At 39.8% G+C, this 19,626-nt stretch overlaps 1 protein-coding gene across 4 annotated transcripts in view; it reads right to left on the bottom strand.

The window, feature by feature from the left end:
- Window positions 1-19,626, bottom strand: part of LOC149305370 (arf-GAP with GTPase, ANK repeat and PH domain-containing protein 1) — a 385,626-nt gene that overhangs the window by 171,175 nt on the left and 194,825 nt on the right. For all 4 annotated transcript variants that reach the window (XM_089477938.1, XM_089477941.1, XM_089477940.1 and 1 more), the window contains one exon: window positions 12,887-12,991. In XM_089477938.1, coding sequence (XP_089334064.1) covers window positions 12,887-12,991 — 105 coding nt within the window. The remainder of the gene's footprint in view (window positions 1-12,886; window positions 12,992-19,626) is intronic.

Raw genomic sequence — 19,626 nt, 5'->3', positions numbered from 1 at the left:
ATGAAGATAGACAGACAGACAGCTGGGATGCCTCCAAAATTCAGTTATTTAGTGGAGCCTACTAACTATTTTGCAACTCTCTGTACAAGAAAATGTATAGGAAATGTCTCGAAATGGGCTCCCAGCATTTCTTACTAAAATTCACTTCTGTGAGAGCTAAATGCATCTAGCACAGCACTGTAAGACATGCATTTTCTGTATTGCTGATTCTTCTGTAGATCTCACCATGACCATCCATGCTTCTCTGAAGAATCCCTCTGAACCTCCAGAAATGATGGGGTGGGGGGAATACAGCAGACATGCAAAACTGTAGTGTAAATGCCTATATTTAGCATACAGAATAAATAGTGGAGGTGTAAATGGAATGCAGGTGTATTGCACTAAGTGCTGCGTATATTACTCTCTGACTGGTGGAATGAAGTGGTGGATATGTACTTGTTTCCTTGAACCCAAATTTGCTCCCTTGACTCTGTCTGTAAATGCCCAATAGTCCTATGGGGTGTTGACACAGAAAGCCCAAAAAGCTAGGTCAAGGCTGGCGCATGGAAAAGAAAACAGAAAGAAAACAAAATGGGCAACTAAGACTGTCGGAACTCAAGTCAAGATTGAATAACATCCTACCAGATTTCATATCCAGGGGCACCTGTTTTGGCCATGGAGCAAAATACAATACTGTAACATACAAAATCCACAAAGCAGTGATAATTTTTTTGGGCCAACCAAAATATTTTTGTTTGAGTATGGATTCTGAGCCTACCACATTGTCAATTATAGCAGAAAGCAGCCAGAGGATAGGCCAGTGGATTATGAAGGTCAACTTTACAAGGGTATTTAATCAAACAGGAATCCATGGAATACTGAGAGTGGACAATCCATGGAATACTGAGAGTCAAACTGTTCTTAGCACATGCTCCTGAGATAAATAGTTTTTTAACAGCATAGCAACTGAGAAACTGCCTCACATAAGTACAGTCATCTATACAAAGCTATTCCTGATGCATCTTCTTTTGGAGTCTTGCATTTCATTCTCTGGTGTCCTGTACCTTCAGATGCCTCCTTTTCCTGAGAGGTCGTCTTTTAAATCCTTCTCATCTGGAGAGTCCAGGCTCTGCTTTGGACTCCCATCACTAGACAGGCATTGCCAGCTGGAATTCCCTTGCCTTCTCTAACAGAACTTCCACCTGGGGCATGTCATCCAGGCCTTTCTTCTGAGGAAGAGAACTCCTCCAAAAGGGACATGAGAAAGCCAGGTATGGTAATCTAGAGAACTTTGGCAGGCAGAAATGTTTGTTGATGAGATCTCTGCAGATATGTCAGAAATGTGCTGTTCTGAAGCTACACAAAATTAGGGACTCGGGAAAGCAATGTATCACTCCTAGCATGAAGGAATGATCACTTAGAATTAGAATAGATAAATTCTGTGGGAGATGAAAAATATTTTCTCATCTGGGAGTGGGAGCTCATGGAATAATCAGAAAACCTGATTATCAGTAATAACAGAAGAGTTTGTGATGGCTGCCAGACTGCAAGGTGAAATACCTAGTGGCATGAAGACACCAGATACAACATGCTTTGGAAAAAGCCAGGCTTGCACAAAAAGTGGATCAGCTCAGAGAAGTGAATAAGGGAGTGTGTGTATGGGGGGGGGGCATACAGTCATCTATAAACTTATATGGAAGCTATCAATGGAAGCATTCAATGCTGGAACATATCCCCCAACAAAAAAGTCAAGGGCAATTAGACCTTCAGGCCAGAGGTGGTTCTAGTTGCTAGTTAATGCTTCATATTCAGGTTGATACACTGGGTCAAGTTAGCACATGACACCAAATTGTAGGGTGGTCAACACATGAGAAAGCAAAGAGCTCCAAAAAGGTTCTTTCTGAGTGAGGAAAATGGCCATTAAAATGCCAAATATGGGTCAACACAAGCAATTGTGGTGTGATACGCAACAGAGCAAATCAATCAATCAATCAATCAATCAATCAATCAATCAATCTTGATTTCACCTATACAAGGATGGGGTCTGAGCTGGCACCATCTGACCAAGAAAAGAGTCTAATCTGTGGCTGAAAGAAAATATTGAGCCACAGTTTGCTGTGAAAATAGAAACACACGGACCAAAAGAAGCAGCTTCCAACCACTTTGCTGGCATGGCATTTACATGACACACATCCCCAAAGAGACCAGAAGCTGCTCCAAGGCCAACAAAGACAGCATGAATCTGATGGGGGGTGGGGAGCAGTTTAAATCCAGCTCCTAGTGGCAGCTGGCTTGGGACCGTGGCAGCAGCCCACTTTGGGAGCGGACCGTGCAGTCACAGCAGTCCGAGCCATCTGCTTTGCTCCCATTCACTCTGATCTACATTTTGGAAGTTAACTCTGCTGCTGGCACAATGACAACTACCCCAACTCTCTTTTTGCTATTTTTGTTTCCTCCCCCAACTTGTACCATCCAACCCAGAGGTTACATCAAGCCCACAACTTCTGTGATATTTTACTCTTATTCCTCCATCTGTAATCCAGCTATCAAATGGAAGGATATTATAGTAAGATATGTTTTCCCCCACTGATCAGCAACTACATCCAGCCACAGTAGAGAAATGGAAAGTAGGCACTGCTTTGAGCAGCTAGACTAGAATCTTTTCCTCTTCCAACTGTTAGGGTTAGGGTTAGAATAATAGAATGATAAAGAGTTGGAAGAGACCATAAGGGCTATCCAATCCAATCCCCTACTATGCAGGAATGCACAAGCACATTTGACAGATGGCCATCCAGTTTAAAAACCTCCAAAGAAGGACACCCCACCACACTCAAAAGGCAGCAATTTCCACTGTCGAATAGCCCCTTACCATCAGGAAGTTCTTCCTAATGTCGAGGTGGGATCTCTTTTCCTGTAGTTTGAATCTACTGCACTGTGTCCTATTTCTGGAATAGCAGAAAATAAGCTTGCTCCTTTTTCAGTATGATATCCTTTCAAATATTTAAACACAGCTATCATATCATCTCTTAACCTTTTCTTCCACATGCTAACATACCCAGCTGCCTAAGTTGTTCCTCAGAGGGCATGGGTTCCAGACCTTTCACCGTTTTGGCTGCCCTCCTCTGGACACATTCCAGCTTGTCAATATCCCTCCTGAATATCTGCACAGTGTCATCCAGTGGAGATGTCTCAAGTGGTCTTTTACACTCTGCCCCACAAGATCACTCAAGAGCATGCTGTGAAGAATATGAAAGATATTTTGCTGACACAGTTGCTCAAACCCACTCTGACTTGGATGCTGTAGTAGATACAGATCCACCAGATGCAATATTAGCATCTCCTTGTTCTGTTACTCGATATATTTCAATTTGTGCAGCCTGAGGATGTGGACAGGATCCCTGGAGAGGTAAAAGCCACAAAAGCCCTTACTCTTTGCTCTTGAAATCAGCCAGAGTGGAACTGGCTGAGTTAGGAGTGTGGCAAATGCCTCACTGAGGCCAAATAGCTTTCCATCCTGCCTACAATAAGCTGTGGTGAGGCAGTTACTGAAAAAAAAAATCACCCTGAGCCACACCATACTAGACCATCCAGTATCCAATATTCTTTTTTTGGACAAGGAACTAGAGCATATGGTGGCTTGGCGGCTCTAGGGATTCCTAGCTTAGCTAGATTAATTTCAATCTGGTTTCAGACCTGGTTAACTTTGGTCACCTAGGTAAGTGACTTACCTTTTGGTTCTGCTGGATCTCTTGGCAGCTTTACAATACTATCAATTGTGGTATCATTCTGGGATACCTCTCTAGGACAGGACGTGGAAGTACTGTTTTACAGTGGTTCCAGCCCTTCTTGAAGGGACAAACCTACAAACTGGGCTAGGGGGTATTGTTTAATGCTCTGACCACTGGTTTATGGGATTCTTCAGAACTCAGTCGTGTTTTCCACACTGTTCAATATAGACATGAAACTGCTGGAAGAGGCTGTCTTAAGTTCTACTGTTTGGTGTAAGCATGCAAATGATAGCCAACTTTCTCTTTCCTTTTCATCTAGTTCCAAGGAAGCTGTTTTGGTGCTAAACTAATATCTGCCATTAATTGGTTGGATGAGGGCAAACACAATGAAGCTTGATCCAGATGAGACAGAAATGCTCCTCTTAAGCAGATAATAGAGATTCAGCCTGTGCTAGATGGGTTACACTCTCAGGTGTATAGCTTGGATATATACCTGGACACAGCTCTAACCCAAATTCCTTGGAAGTTCATTTGCACAGTTAAAGTCAGTATGCAATGGAGCCTATTCATGTAGATGTAGATTTGGCTAACGTGACATGTGCCTTGGTTACATCCAGTTTGTATTATTATAATATGGGGAAGTCTGTGAAACTGGAAACTTCCAAAAAGGTGTGGCCAGAGTGCTAACTGGAGCTGATTACTAGGAAAATAAATGCCTTTGTTTAAACAACTACACTGATAGCAGTCCATTTTAGGCACAATTCAAAGAGCTTGATATAGGGGCAAAACAGATGGCCCCAATGGGGCAGCTTGGAGCAGACCCATTTAGGCTGGATTGGGGCTGCAGTAAACAGATGTGCAGCCCCAATCCAGCCAGCTTCCACTCCAAATAAAAGTGGAAAGATCCACTCCTATTTCGGGTGGAAAAAGCTGCTTTTTGCTGGCTCCAGGGTGTGTGGCATCTAAGCGCCACACCCCCCAAGCTGGGTAGAAGCAGGCCAGCATGTAATTGCTGGCATGGCTTTTGTCCAGCTTCGGGGGCATGGCACATCTAAACGCCACATTCCCAAGCTAGCGAGAAGCCAGCTTTACTGGGTTGTCTGTTTCAGCCCATAGTTGAGCTCCAGATTTTCTGAAAGATTGTATGAGCCTGCTTGAGTCTTTAAAATCCTCAGGGGAGGGCTTTCTCAGAAGTCCACTCCTATTACAGGTCCATTTGATCAGAACCTGTAAGAGGACCTTTTCAGTGTCTGTTCCCAGGCTGTGAAACCCCTTCCCACAGGAGGTGAGGCTGGCCCCCTCTCTGCTTTTCTTTTGCCAGCAAGTAAACACGTTTTGAATTAAATAGGCATTTGGCAATTAACTACTGTATTTGCTCATGTATAAGTCTAGAAATTTTAGTCAAGAAATTGACCCCAAAAACCTAGGTCAACTTATCCACAGGTCAATGTAAGTTCTATACTTTAACCCTTTTTAAAAAGGGAACCACCCCTGGTGAAAGACAAGAGTGCAATCTGGCATGGAAGCACTGGCCTCCTTTTGCTCTCTCTTCCATCCAGCCTTAAGAGTGAGCAGAAAGAGTTATGCCTGCCATAATTTTGTAGGCTCTTTGGCATTGTTTTCCTTTGCTTCATCATTTAGATCCTTTGTTGCATGTCCCTAAGTTTTACCCTGGACTTATCCAAGGATCATATCAAAATCCATAATTTCCCCCCAATACTTGCCCTTGACTTATACATGAAGTCGACTTATAGTTAAGTATATACATTAGCTGTGCAGAATGGGTCGGGTTTTTTTTTTAATGGGAGGTGTATAATGCATTTTTATCTTTAGGGTTATGTCTTTGAAAATGAATCTATACTATTTAAAAATTATTGGCAGTTCAACATTATACCTGATTTGTTTTTTTTTACATTTATATTATTAGGTTTTTAGTTATATCTTGTTTTACGCCCTTGTTGTGAGACATGTCTTCTGTCCCATGTCAGGTGAAAATGTGACGTGCAAGACTTCAGCAAATAAATACAAATAAAAAGTCTTGCACAGACACTGCAGGAGAAAGGTGCTATCTGTGAAAATATCCTCCTTCCCATTTACATTCATAGAAGCTTCCACTGAAGGAAATAACCTTATATGCAATGAACAAATTCATACAACTCAATGGACGGGTGTGTAATTTGCCTTCCTTGTGAAGACAGGGAAAATTCTCAGAGTTCCCTGAACAGGAGGAGAATAAGCCTCTTTCTCCCATATCAAGATAGAAGAGGAAGAAATAAATGAAAAGAGCAAAAAAGTACCAGTAGACGCTGATAAATCAGAGATGATAGCAGATGTCAATTTGCAGCCCTTACTTTTAAACCACACAGTCAAATATCCTTGACATTCATTTGTAAGATTTTAGAATGCATTCGGTCTATCTATAAAATAAAACACTCATATTTGCTAAGAATAATGAGTTGTAATTTTTTTTGAACTAAATCAAATTACTCCATGCTCCATATCTTCTATGGTTACATTTATAACAGTGCAGAAAAGATATAACATGCTACATTACTGATCTCAGACAGCTTTACTCAGGCTTTACTAAAGCACTGCCGAATCAGAGGTTAACACTGCCAAAGCATGTAAGACTGAACAGTTCAGAAACCACAGAACATACGCATGACTTCTCGTGCTTAAATGTCTTATGGGACATGCAGAATAGGTTTTCTGATTTCTAACTAGTTCTGGCATGGGAAGTATTTACCTTGCATTGTTTCATACTGTGCCCTGCTGGACAGTTTTGAAATCACACAGAGCCAACAATTTTCGCTACTTTTATTTTGTTGATTTGGTAAAATAGAGATGCACTGAAAAAAATTCTTTACAATGGGTGTGGTTAAGACAGTGTAATACCTGTAAGAATCCAACACAATGGTTCCAACTCTAGCTATTCTCATCAAGATCTCAATATGGACAGACCCAAAAGAAATCTTATAAACAACTACTCAGAAAGCAGCCAAAAGTCTGGACTTCTATCATGTTATTTTATTTCTTAGCACAATTGTTCAAAGTCTCCTTATCTCAATTTGTTTTGGCAAAACAGAATTTACTGCCTTTCATTATTCTGATAATTAACGACCTATTTTGGCACAGACTATATGGGTTAAATTAATTGGTCTTAATTATTTCTGTTTAATGGTCTTTTCATACCTTTATCACATTAACTCTGTGAAATGTTTTTGCATAACAAGAGATTGTATGTTTTTAGTTTCTTTGTCTATTGTAAACTAAAAAAATATTTTAATTCATACTAACTATACACTACAGAATGAAACAAATTACAAGTAAATATAGTATCTACTTTCAAAAGATGATTTTATCACTGAGAAAGAGTTGGTAACCCTGGAAAAACTGGTTAATAATCTGCAAATCTATTGTTGATGACAAAAACTATGTGTTTTAACTGGCAAATGCTGATGCCTCTACTTTTGCTGTGTACAGAGGGTAGCCAGACATTTTTATTGCAAAATGCCGTCTGAAAAAGATGCAAAATAAAACTGCTAAAATGCAGGGGGAAGAAAACAAGGGGGAGGACACAAAGACCCCCTTCCCCTTGCTTATGGAGTTCAAAGGCATAACATGCAGCACCCTGCAGCAAATGGGAAGCTACACTAATTTTAAAGCCATAAAATGCTATAAAGTGCCCTGCAGGGCAGAACTACACTGAAGCTAGTTGCACCTAAATAAGATATGGTTCATTTACTTCGCAGCTTAGCCTAATGTAATCATCAGCGGATTTCTAGCCTAGAGTTGTAACAGGCAAGTAGCCGATACTGCAGAGGCGACACTCCCAGCCATTGAGGAGGCTTCAGCTAGATTGCTGTTGATTAGAAAATTTTTCAGTTTTGACAAGCATTTAATGAACATAAATCGCACCTTGATTGGTTTCTACTGGGGCCACAGGCACACCTGGAAATAAAAAACATTATCTCTTTCCATGAAAGACCTTAGGAAACCTACAATTGTATTATAAGCTTGGTCAAAACACGTATCTTTGAGATCTGCTGAATGTGGCCATGTAATTACACACACTGCCATTATATCCTCCTGACAACAATGATAATTTCAGTTTAAATTTGTAAAGACATGTTCAGCATGTATTGGCAGGCAACCTTTCGAAAATAAAATGAGGTATTTTAAAAAATATCCCACAGAAATCTCCTAACTGTGTTTGGTACAGAAATGGCATCTTTAATCCAGATCTACACTGATCCTTCAGAAGAGTTTTGATCCAGATATGCACTTCCACTAGAAAAACCAAGAAGAAGGCAGTTTTTGTCCATTCTCTCTTCACCGTGTTGCTCCATATGCTCCCCCAAATCTGCTCCAGTGGACTTAGGAATCCCTCCAGAAAAGCATGAGAGGGTGGCACAGAAAAGAAAGTCTGCAGAATGAGGAAAGCACTGCACCATCTCCTCTGAGTGCCATTCTGTTCAGCAAATGCTTCCACTGCATGGATCAAACATGGGGTCCAATAAAATATTAATTCTCTGTTACTTCATACTCTCCTTAGAAGCCATGATAACTAAACTGAGGCTGTTGTGCTTTGACCATAACATGAGAAGATATGTCTCACTGCTGTTAATGATAAGGTAAATTGGAGGTCTCTCATTCATAGGGTCTCCGTAAATTGAAGTCAAATTGATGGCCATTAATAACAACTTCATATGGAATAAATATCTTTTCTTATACATAGATTTAATTAACCAACCAACTAACACTGAAAATAAATATATTATAGTTCTCCAAATGAGAGCCAGCATGGCATAGTGGTTTGAGTGTTGGCCTATGACTTTGGCGACCAGGATTCAAATCCCGGCTTAGCCAAGTAAATCCACTGGGTGACCTTGGGCAAGTTACAGTCTCTCAGTCTCAGAGGATGTCAACAGCAAATCCTCTCGGAAGAAACTTGCCAAGAAAACTCCTTGATAGGTTCACCTTAGGGTTACCATAAGTCAAAAAATGACTTGAAGGCACACAACAACAACAAAAGTTTTCCAATCTCTACACACTGTCCTTAGGAAAACTCATTAGCGCTCTTGGCTTTTCCTACCATCTGTATGCTGATGACACCCAGCTGTATCTTTCTGCCCCTGACCTTTCTCCAAGGCTTGAACAGCAAGTCTCGTCTTGCCTCACAGCTGTCTCACAGTGGATGCGCCATCGGCGTTTGAAGCTCAACATGTCCAAGATGGAGCTTCTTGCCTTTCCTCCTAAGCCCACCCTTCAACACTCCTTTTCTGTCTCTGTGGACAACATTTCTATTCAACCAGTCCAGCAAGCCCGCAGTCTTGGTTTTATCTTTGACTCTTCTCTGTCGTGTATCCCTCAGATCCAGACCACAGCCAAGGCTTGTAGATTCTTTCTATACAATATTGCCAAAATCTGACCATATCTCTCCGCCTCTACTGCCAAGATCCTGGTCCATGCCCTAGTGATCTCACGACTGGATTACTGTAACGTCCTCCTGGCTGGGCTTCCTCTTTCTCACCTCCGTCCTTTAATCTCTGTCCAGCATTCAGCTGCACGCATCATCACTTCCACCCACCGCTCTGACCACATCTCTCCTGTGTTGGCATCCCTTCACTGGCTCCCTCTCCCTTTCCGCATTCAGTATAAGCTCCTGCTGTCGACATTCAATGCCCTCCATGGACTGGCCCCTCCTTACTTATCAGACCTTCTTTCTCCTCATCTTCCCACTCGGGCCCTCCGTTCTGGTAGTCAAGGGCTCCTGTCTCAGCCCAGGATTTCCTCTGCCCCATCCCGGATTCGCCCCTTTTCACTCGCTGCCCCTCACTCAATGACACTGGATTCAAACTGGCACACATGGCTGCTTCACTGTCACACTGGGGGGAGGGGGGAGAGGCCTAGAAAACCTTTTATGATCAGGAGCCCTCAAAAGGAGCATCTGACACTTGGACTGAGTATACAGTTTATCCATCCTGACTAGTAGCCATTGATAGCTCCATCATTCACAAATGTATCCAGTTCCCTTTTAAAGTCACATAAGTTGGTCACCATAACTACATCTTGTTGTAGTAAATTCCACTATTTAATTGTGAATTTTATAGAGTTCACTATCCAAAGCCTTTTGCATAAATTGAAGATCCTAGATTCTAGTATTTTGAGAAAGGTGGTGGTGGGAACTCTTCACCCACTTTTGCCTAAAATTTGTATTAGTTAGTAAATTCACTCATCAAGACATTAACTCACAAGATTTTTCTAGTAAGTTCTACCTAACTTGATTAGGGAAAATCCTACAATTAATGCGGATGCTAGAACAATAATTTAGAGAACTAGGTTGTTAGGATTCATTAGAACACGTTAGATTTGCTGTTTTTCCCTTCTGTCAAATTTAATAAAGCATAAAGTTTTGCTGTCTTTTCTGCCAATTAGAACTGGAGGACATGTGCCACTTTTGATTTAATATTAGGCAGGCTCGAAATAGAAAGGACTTTCCAGAGCTCTGGTCAGAGCAACAAGAGGAAGAACAATCAAAGAATGGAAAAGAAGGGGGGAAAGTAAGTCTTGGAATGGAATGGAAGTGAGGTTGGTAGAAGTGGATTCTTTGGAGACCAAGACCTTCAAGCAGCCAGAATCCTATCAGAATGTCAGCCCTTTTATATATGAAAGGCAAATCCCCTCCCACACATAGAAGTAAAATGTTGGAGTCTTTCAGAGGGCCAAAGGGTGTATTGTGACTCTCTTCAGTAACCTCTCCTTTACTGATTACACCATGAACTTGTTTCTACTGTATATTACTGTATAATATACAATCTTGTATAATATTATATGAGTTGAGATACTATGAGCACTTTTTTGTTTTTAAAAAAATGTTTGGAAGCCCAAATAAATAATGTCTACCAGATTAATCTTATTCACATGCTTATCAAGAGTTCTGAATAATTCTTAAAAGCTAGTGAGGCAGGAAGTATCTTTGCAAATGCCATTTTGATTCTTTTTAGATACAACTTTTATATGTACAACATATTATACCTTCCGCCAATGTTACCTGGCACATATATTCATCTAACTTACTTACAATTTCCTGCCCCCCCCCCCCCCGGCCCTTTATAAAATAGTGGTATTATATTGGCCACTTTTCAGTACTCTAATACAGATGCTGATAGTATAGTAATATTAGCTATTTTAGTAGAAAATCTTCTGAAGATTACTGAGAAGGTTCTCCTGTTTCAGAAAGTGGTTGATTTGTTGTTGCCCTGTTGGTGCTAGATAAGAGTGAGCAACTTGTAACCTCCAAATTTTGGACTACAGCCCCCACCAAAAGTGGATGGAGTTCTTTTCCAGCATTATCTGGAGGGCCACAAAATTTCCACTCAAAGCTAAAAGTCAAGCCATCCTATGCTAATTCTGTATCAGCTCTGATTGTTGCCAATTATGTAATTTGCAGGTAAAATTTAAGGCACCAATGCTGGCCTTTGAAGCTCTAAACACTGTTGATCCAAGAAGTTTGAAGAACCATACAGCCATATGAACCTGAACATGTTTTAAGAGAATCTTTTAAAGAGCTATCCACTGGCCTGCCTCTAATATCAATAATGTCAGATAGCATTAAAGAAAGGGCCCTCCTGTGGCCCTAACCTTGGGCAATTCTCACCCAAGAGATTTAAGGATGGCTTATCTTTGGCAGCAAGGTGCACTCTGGAAGACCAAGGTCCAAATCGATATCAGCCATGGAAATCCACTAGGCAACTTTGAGCAAGTCATATTCTCTCAGCATCAGAGGACAGCAATGGCAACACACAGCGATTTCTTTACTTCGTAACTAGTAAAAGCCAAATTTTGACTGCAACTCCACACGCATATTTCGGTGTATAAAAGCCCCACTGAAAACAGCGAGACTTACTTCTAAGTAAATAAGACTGGCACTGCAGTTCAGTCACAATCTTAATAAGCTCTTAACAATCTTAGCACTTATATTTACAAAAACAGGAAGCACGTACACTTTAGTGCTCCTTCAACCCCTCTCCTTTCTCCCCTTGATTTTCCTCAACAAGCAACTGTTCTTTGAACTGTAAAGGAAAGGCCAGAGGTGGCATAGATGACAGCTAGGAAAAAAAGGATATTTAATAACGGTAACAATTACAAACTAGTAATAGAGAAAATGAGGATAAGAGAGCAGAATTGTTAGTGAAGAAGTAAGTGATGGAGCAGAGAGTAAACCTGAAAATAAATCCTAGCAGTTTGGTGGGGAATAGGGAGGAAGTTAATCTGAAATGAGATGGGAAAAAGAATGACTGGAGTGTGTAAAAATATTTTGGCAGGCATGAGGGTCATGAAAAAGAAAATTCTTTAAGGTATGGGTGTACATATATACTAAACAGATCTCATGGGATTCAATTATGTTTAAGGATATGTGTGGCTCTACCTCAGCCACCCATGTATAACCAACTCCATTTGCAACCAACACCATTTTGTGACTAGGGAATCCTAGAGTTAACATTTTTAACATTTTTAAAAACTCCTGATCTATAGATACCAGGGGGTGAAGGAAAGAGCTGCTGCCCTGTAAGAGAACTGTGACAATGGACTATCACAATATGCCTGCTGTCTTTTTTGTTACCAAAACTCTACTGACAATTAACACAAAGAAGGAGAAAATACTTTGGGGTTTTGTTTTGTGGAAAGGATTCTAACATCAGATTAGTTCTATAGATAAATTCTTAATATTTTCAAAGGAAGGAGAAGTGACATGCTATTAAACATGCATAACCAAAGTGAAATATAACATTTATGGTATAAATTGTACAATTGTACTCTTTCCTTAATCTAAGAATCTTCTTGCTTAGAAAAGTAAAGCAAGTATCAATTTTAAATGGAGTCCAAAATATGTACTCATGCTTTAGAGTTATGGTGGGAAGGAGAGATGTAGTGTGATCTTTCCATCAAATTTCATTCTCTAAAGTAGGACTATCCTCCTCTCATTTCTACATTATACATTCTATGACTGTTTTTCAATTGTATGCTCAAAGTAAGTTTGATTAAAACAACATACTTCAAAGAATGTTCATTCATTAGGCATTAATTTTTTCTTACGTATAGAATTATTATTAATCAAACAGGTTTGGTTATACTTGTACTACCATCTGAAAACTATAAAATACATGTATACTTACATGTAAACTTGGATGATAGGTTAGTACACCATTATCAGAAAGAGTAACGTATTTCTTCTTCCACTCTTTATTTAACGACTTGCCACTTCTCTTTAATAGCATACCCTGTTGAGAAGAAAAACAGTCAAGTGAAACTCATACTTAAGGGAAAGAATGCTTTATTTTATAAAATAAAATTTTACAACCCTTATTACAGTACAATCTAATCTAATATAGCTACTTCATCCCCCCATCCTTAAAGTGTGTAGATGTAGCACAAATTCTTATCACTGCAGCTATTTTACTCTTTTAAGGTACACATAATTTTTCACTTAAGAGTTAGGATATTTCAAAAGAAAAAAGAAAACAGATAAAAATTTACAGTAGATCACATGCTTGAGTTGTGCAGTTTAAAAAAACCCAAATAAACAAAGATTTATTGGCATTCCCTACTGCAGTTCTGGTGACTTACTATATAAAAAAAAATAGAAAATATTTGCTTTCTCAACTGGCAACACAGACACCATTTTCTTCTCCTGAGTTTCATCTCTCATAATTATTTTAGCCAGCCTGGACCAAATTTGACCATTTGAGACCTAGACTAATTGGTGCCCCACAAAAGATGAGCCTTTGCCTTCATGTCTCCATCTGTTCAGTACATGAAGTACCTTTTAAAAAAATAAAATTAGCTAGACACATTAGTGTTTGATTCTGAAGAAATAATAGTAGTTTCATCCTAACACACAGAAACTCCCGAACACCCCTGCTTTACAAGAACAACTGTCTTGGGAAAATGGCAGCCACTGTACACATACTTAAATACAGGTTTTCAGTATCAAATATTCAGTTATGATCTCTGCCAAATTGCCTGTTCACTGAATAGGTATAATCTAATACAATCTGTATTGTATTGGCTGCATATAAGGTTTCTTTATTTAAGAAAATCATTAAAGAAGTGATGAAAACCACACAGGATAACAGGGTTTCAGTCTACCACAAACCAATTTTCTTTCTCATTCCATACCCAGCACCTTCACACCCGTCTGATTAAAACCATACAGGATGAAACAAGGTTGTTGTCTACCACAACCCAATTTTCTTCCTCATTTCATAGGCAGCAGCTTAACACACCAGCACTGGAACTGATAAACAAATGTGAAACTATGATGCCATTCAGCAGTGGATACTAGTAGATGTCTTATGAGGTTGATTTTAACATACAATGGTTCACTATGTATACTGATCCTCCATATGTAGCAGCTCTTTTGATCTAGAAAGTTCCCTGCTCTTGGCTGATATAAAACAGCCAATAAATAAATACATAAATAAAGTTCAGCCACTTTATCTAGTATATTTTGCTGAAGTTGTAACACAACTTGTCACGAATATGGTGAAAGAAAAAATTATGTACCTACACATAAAGCTGCTGTCAATCCTCTAGAAAGGAAGGGTCCATGGTGTCCAATGAAATAATAACAAATAAGAGATTGGCCTTTTGCTCAATAGCCTCCTCATTACTTAAGCACACTGCATGGCCAAGGAAACAATCCCCCTGCCATCATCAGTGGGATAGTACGTAAATTTTGTGTCTGCTTAAAATGAGGCCCACTTTGTTCCTTTTGACAGAAAGCAAAACTGGGGTGTCATTGTGTCATTTCCCATACCACTGACCAATGATGTACTTGATGTGCACCACAAGAGTTCATCCTCCTTTACAGTGACCATGTTGTACCCATCAAATACAGTGCACCTGCGTCATATGTGGGTGCGCTTTATGCAGCTTTCAGCATACGTTAAAAGCTGCGTGAGGAGAAGGGGGCAGCGTGTCCCATAGGGACTAATGGGGTGCGTGCCCGTGGTGTGTGTGCGCTGCCGTGCCGCCACATGCACGAGCCCCATTCATTTAAATGGGGCTCGAGCATAGGTAGTATTTGCTTTATGTGGGGGAGTCCCCACATAAAGCAAGGGCGCACTATACTACAAGAATCACTTGTCTGTTATGATCATTTAAAACTTACTGGATACAGCACTAATATATGTTTTTAAATGTTTCAGACTGAGACCACATAACATGGTAAAACAGATAACTCCCATCAATTCTATTAACAAGGCTCATGGGAAAATGCATATAAACAGACTCAATATGTTTCCAGCATAGGGATCAAGGATGCTTTGTACCTTTTCCTCATTGATATGTCACCAAAAAGTAATGTCAGTGTCAGTGCTAGTTCACAGGCAAAATACAATTGTAATTCCACTTTGCTTTTAATCACACAAATAATGCAGTGAAACAGCTGGTTGGGATTAATAATCACTGTGTCTCCTCCTATCTGTATTGGCTTCTTCACGCTGAACAGGAAAACAACCTTGCCTTTTCTTTGAAAATGATGATCACTGTACATTTTGTCGACACATCTTTCCATCACAGAAATGCCATGCTGAAGTGAGTCACTGCACTTTATGCCTTCGTCTCTAACAGTGAAATCAGCTTGTCAAAAACCTTTCAAATGAAGAGTGAAACCTGAGCCAGACAATAAACCTTTCAGTAACTTAGTTGTCATGTTTTGTACTTGATTCACAGAATTCAACATGCTGCTCTGATATTACTGAAACATTTTGGGAAATGCTTTACAGAGATCTACCAACTGGGATAATAAAAGACATATTGTCAAGCTGCTGGGCCATCATGGAAATAGGAAAGGCTCTTCTACAAGTCCGCTATTTGTTTTCATTGCCCTCACAAATGTCTACTCAATGCTCACACTAACCATGTTCATGATCATAATTTTTGAAAGACAGTGAAATTCACTTGCTGTGCAAGTTTTTAAAACTCTTGAAAGGTATTCAACAGCAATTTATTCATTTTTTGCTGATACAGGTAAATTGCTTTGTCATAAGTGAGATGACTGTGCCTAATTTTTATTCCTTGACATTATTATTATTATTATTATTATTATTTATTTATTTATTTATAAAGCACTGTAAATTTACACATTATATGATGATTTATCTAAAGATAATAAATGTAATATTATTATTAATAAAAGGCTAATGACAGGTTGCTTACCTGTAACTGTAGTTCTCCATGTGGTCTTCTGTGAATTCATACAATTGGGTTTATCTATGCCTCCACATAGCATCCTTGGAACCTTCTAGAATAGCTAGGCAAGATTTCTGGCAGTAGCTCCACCCACCCTATATATACCCAGCATTCCCGCTTATTTCCCTCTGTTCTTACAGATGCTGCATAGCAGCACCTCAAGAACCACAGGAAACAAGTCACATCAGTGGGGAGGATGGACAGGTTCATGTGAATTCACAGAAGGCCACTCAAAGAACTACACTTACAGGTAAGCAACCTGTGTGTCTTCTTTGTGGTCTCTGTGAATCACACAATTAGATGATTAGGTAGGAGAAGAGTGCCATGCCAGAGAAGAACCACCTGTAAGGATGCAACAGCAATTTTTATTAAACTGCCCAAAAGGTAAAAATAGTGACACCCCAAAAATATAAATAAATAAATAAATATTTTTTTTAAAAGAGTGGTATGACCAATGGTCACTTCAATGTACATAACAAAACTGTTCTCCCAAAAGCTACATTCATTCTAGAGCAGGCATTAATTGTATAATGGGAGATAAACATCAAAGGCTGAGACAATGCTGCAAGATGACATGCATCATCAAGTGGCACCCCAGCAAGAAAAGCAGAAGAGGCTGCAACAGGCCTCGTACAGTGAGCTCTAACAATCACAGATGACTCTCTCTTGGGCAGTTTGTATGCCGCATGTATTGTGCAGGCCACCCACTTTGAGAAGGACCGAGGTGAAACAAGTAAGCCAAGCCTTGAATTCAAATAACAAAGAAACAACCTGTTCGACTTTCTCGAATTCAAAGTCCTCTGTACATTGAAAGTGAGTGCTCTATTGCCATCTAATGAATGCAAGGCTCACTCAAATGCTGATGTAGGATTCTGCAACAGTCCCGGAACCAAGATGGACAGCCACTAAGTTGCAATTCAAAAGAAATAGCAGTGAGGTAGCACTTCAAGGAGGAAAAAGACAGATATGCCTCTGTGAAGTACAAGAGAAAATCCATTATGTTCTGAGTCCAAGCCTGTGAGGGAGAAAGGAAGGATATAGAAATAAGAAGGTGTGAGATTCAACTTCTCTCAGCTGATCATAGGCTGAGTGATATTAGGAGATCAAGGGAGTAGATTACAAGGCAGTTGAGTCTTTCAGGAGTGTCTGCCATGAACAACCAGTCATCAATGTAGGGAAAACCTACAGTGCACCCATGTTTTATGCGGGCACGCCGTACACAGCGCCGGAAGAACCCATCACACGCCCCGGAAGAGCTAATGGGGTGTGCGCCGCGGGCGTGAGTCCCATTACTTCCTATGGGGCTCCAGCATACACTGATTTATCCTTATGCGCAGGGATCCTGAACAGATCCCTGCATAAGGGGAAGGTCCACTGTACGATCCCTCTCTGCCTTAGCCAAGAAATAATAATGGTCGTACATTTCATCAACACCTGCAGAGCTGTAGAGAGGCTGATTGGAAGAATTCAAAATGGAAAGGCCTTTCTTCCTATTGAAAAAGACAGAAACCGACAATAAGCAGGTCAGATCCCTATATGAAAGGAACGATGGAAGCAGCGATATTGAAGTGGCTGTAGGAACCGCTTGGCTTCATCTATATATTGGGTCCAAGGGCTCTACCTCATGCTGTTTCACCTATAATTCTAGCATGTTGGCCATGTGTAGGACTTGTTTGGAATGTCGTTGGTCGATGATGTAGATTCATGTTCCATGACATATCTCAATGGAGATCTCTCAAAACAAACACTGGGAAACTCTTTACCCTTACCATCTCCTGAGGTGAGTGATGACAGGGAATGATGTTGATGTATTGGCGAAATTGGTGAAGTCCTATCAAGCAAGGGTTGTTGCCTCAGTGGCATCAGAGGAGGCATAGAAGAGGGTTTCTCTGCTCTGGTGACTGAATTCAATGTGGAGCTGCTATTTCTTGGAGCGAAATTTGTGAAACAGCTGGAGATCAAACTTAAGAATGTCCAGAGTCTCAAATCTGATGGTGAATGGCAGTAAGTGGGACAATGTTCTCTCAAATCTGAGGGATGATGGGGGCAAGAGACAGGAGCAGCCTGTAAAATAACAGACCTGGTGGGAGAGTCATGTCTGAAAAGAATGCTCACACATCACATAATATAATGTTCGTATAGTAAGACCTTCAGGCGAGAGTACTGATTTTTTCTCACTTGAGGGGTAAAGGCTTTACAGTGAACACAACTACTCACATTATGGCCCTTTCCAAAACATAAAAGGCACTGGGAGTGCCCACTGCAGCCTGGACATTGACTACATCTCTTAAAAGATCAGGATAACATTGTAGGGAAGCCATGTCCAATCAAGAGCAATCTATCAGTAAGACATGTGAAGAAACTGAATTAAACCTCACAGATCAACAGATAAACGAAAAGAAGAGTTGAAGAACGAGTCAAGTCAAAACCAAAAGTCAAAACTGAAAGTAGACAAGACACCAATGAAGGTTCCTCGATGCTGCTAACTATGCGGACAAAAAGCAACTGAGGAAAATAAGTGGGAATCCTGGGTATATATAGGGTGGGCGATGACACCATTAGAAAATCCTGTCTAGCTATTCTAGAAGGTTCTGAGTATGCTCTGTGGAGGGGAAAATAAACCCAATTGTATGATTCACAGAGACCACGAAGAAGAATTTATACAACAACAAGCATACTTAACAATCCCGAGGTATCCTTGAAATACTGTGTTTGGTAATGTAGGGATGTGAACTCATTGTACACATCAATCCCCCATGAGGAAGCTTAGTAACTGAACAAGTATTAGAATTATACAGCAGGAAGCTTCCCCCATTCCATTTTCTTTTGAACATTTTGCTTGAAATCCCCCTCCCCCCCACATTCTGATAAAGATTTTTATTTATAGGTACATGGAGTAACTATGGGGAGCTGTGCAGCCACCAGTATTGCAAACCCATACATGACTCACTTGGAAAAATAATGTCATCTTTAACCCAGCAGTTAATTCATTTCATTCTCATTTTAATTTTTTACTGTCATTATATTGATGACATGTCCCCCCCCCCTTATCATCTTTTCTTTAAAAAAAACAGTTGGACCTTGTTAACAGAACAAATAAAGACATAAATATACGTATAATTACATATTTTTGATATTTAAGGGAACATCAGAAATTGATTCCTTTTTTGCTTGATAAATTCAATATGTTCACATTAAATTTACATGTCATTATGATCAGTTCACTTGCTCTTTTCTTGATGTTAAAGTCACTCTATCAGAAATGAGAATTATTGGTTCTAACTACAAGAAAACGACTAACAGGAATTCCATTTTACACTCCAACAGCTGTCATTCACATTCTTTGAAAGCTAATTTACCCCTTTCACAGTTGTTGTGATTGCAAAGGAATTGGTCTTGTAACAGCTGATGTCTCACAGATGCTAATCAATTTTTGGAGAGTTTATGTTCTAGGGGTTACCCAGAGAAGGTTTTACAGTTGTTTATCATAACCTCTAGTATGGAAAAACAACAACTTTTTCAACCCAAAAATAACATCAAGTTTTTTTATGATTACATTATGATTTTTTGAACTATTACATTTGACTCATTGGCACATAAGATCAAGGCTATCCTGTATTTACTCATGTATAAGTCTAGAAATTTAGGTCAAAAAAGTGAC

The sequence above is a fragment of the Sceloporus occidentalis genome, unplaced genomic scaffold, assembly GCF_023333645.1.
Source record: "Sceloporus occidentalis isolate IW3139 unplaced genomic scaffold, rSceOcc1.0.p SCAF_12, whole genome shotgun sequence".
Classification (NCBI taxonomy): domain Eukaryota; kingdom Metazoa; phylum Chordata; class Lepidosauria; order Squamata; family Phrynosomatidae; genus Sceloporus; species Sceloporus occidentalis.
Note: the sequence above shows the minus strand (reverse complement) of the source record. Positions and strands in the feature narration are given on the sequence as shown.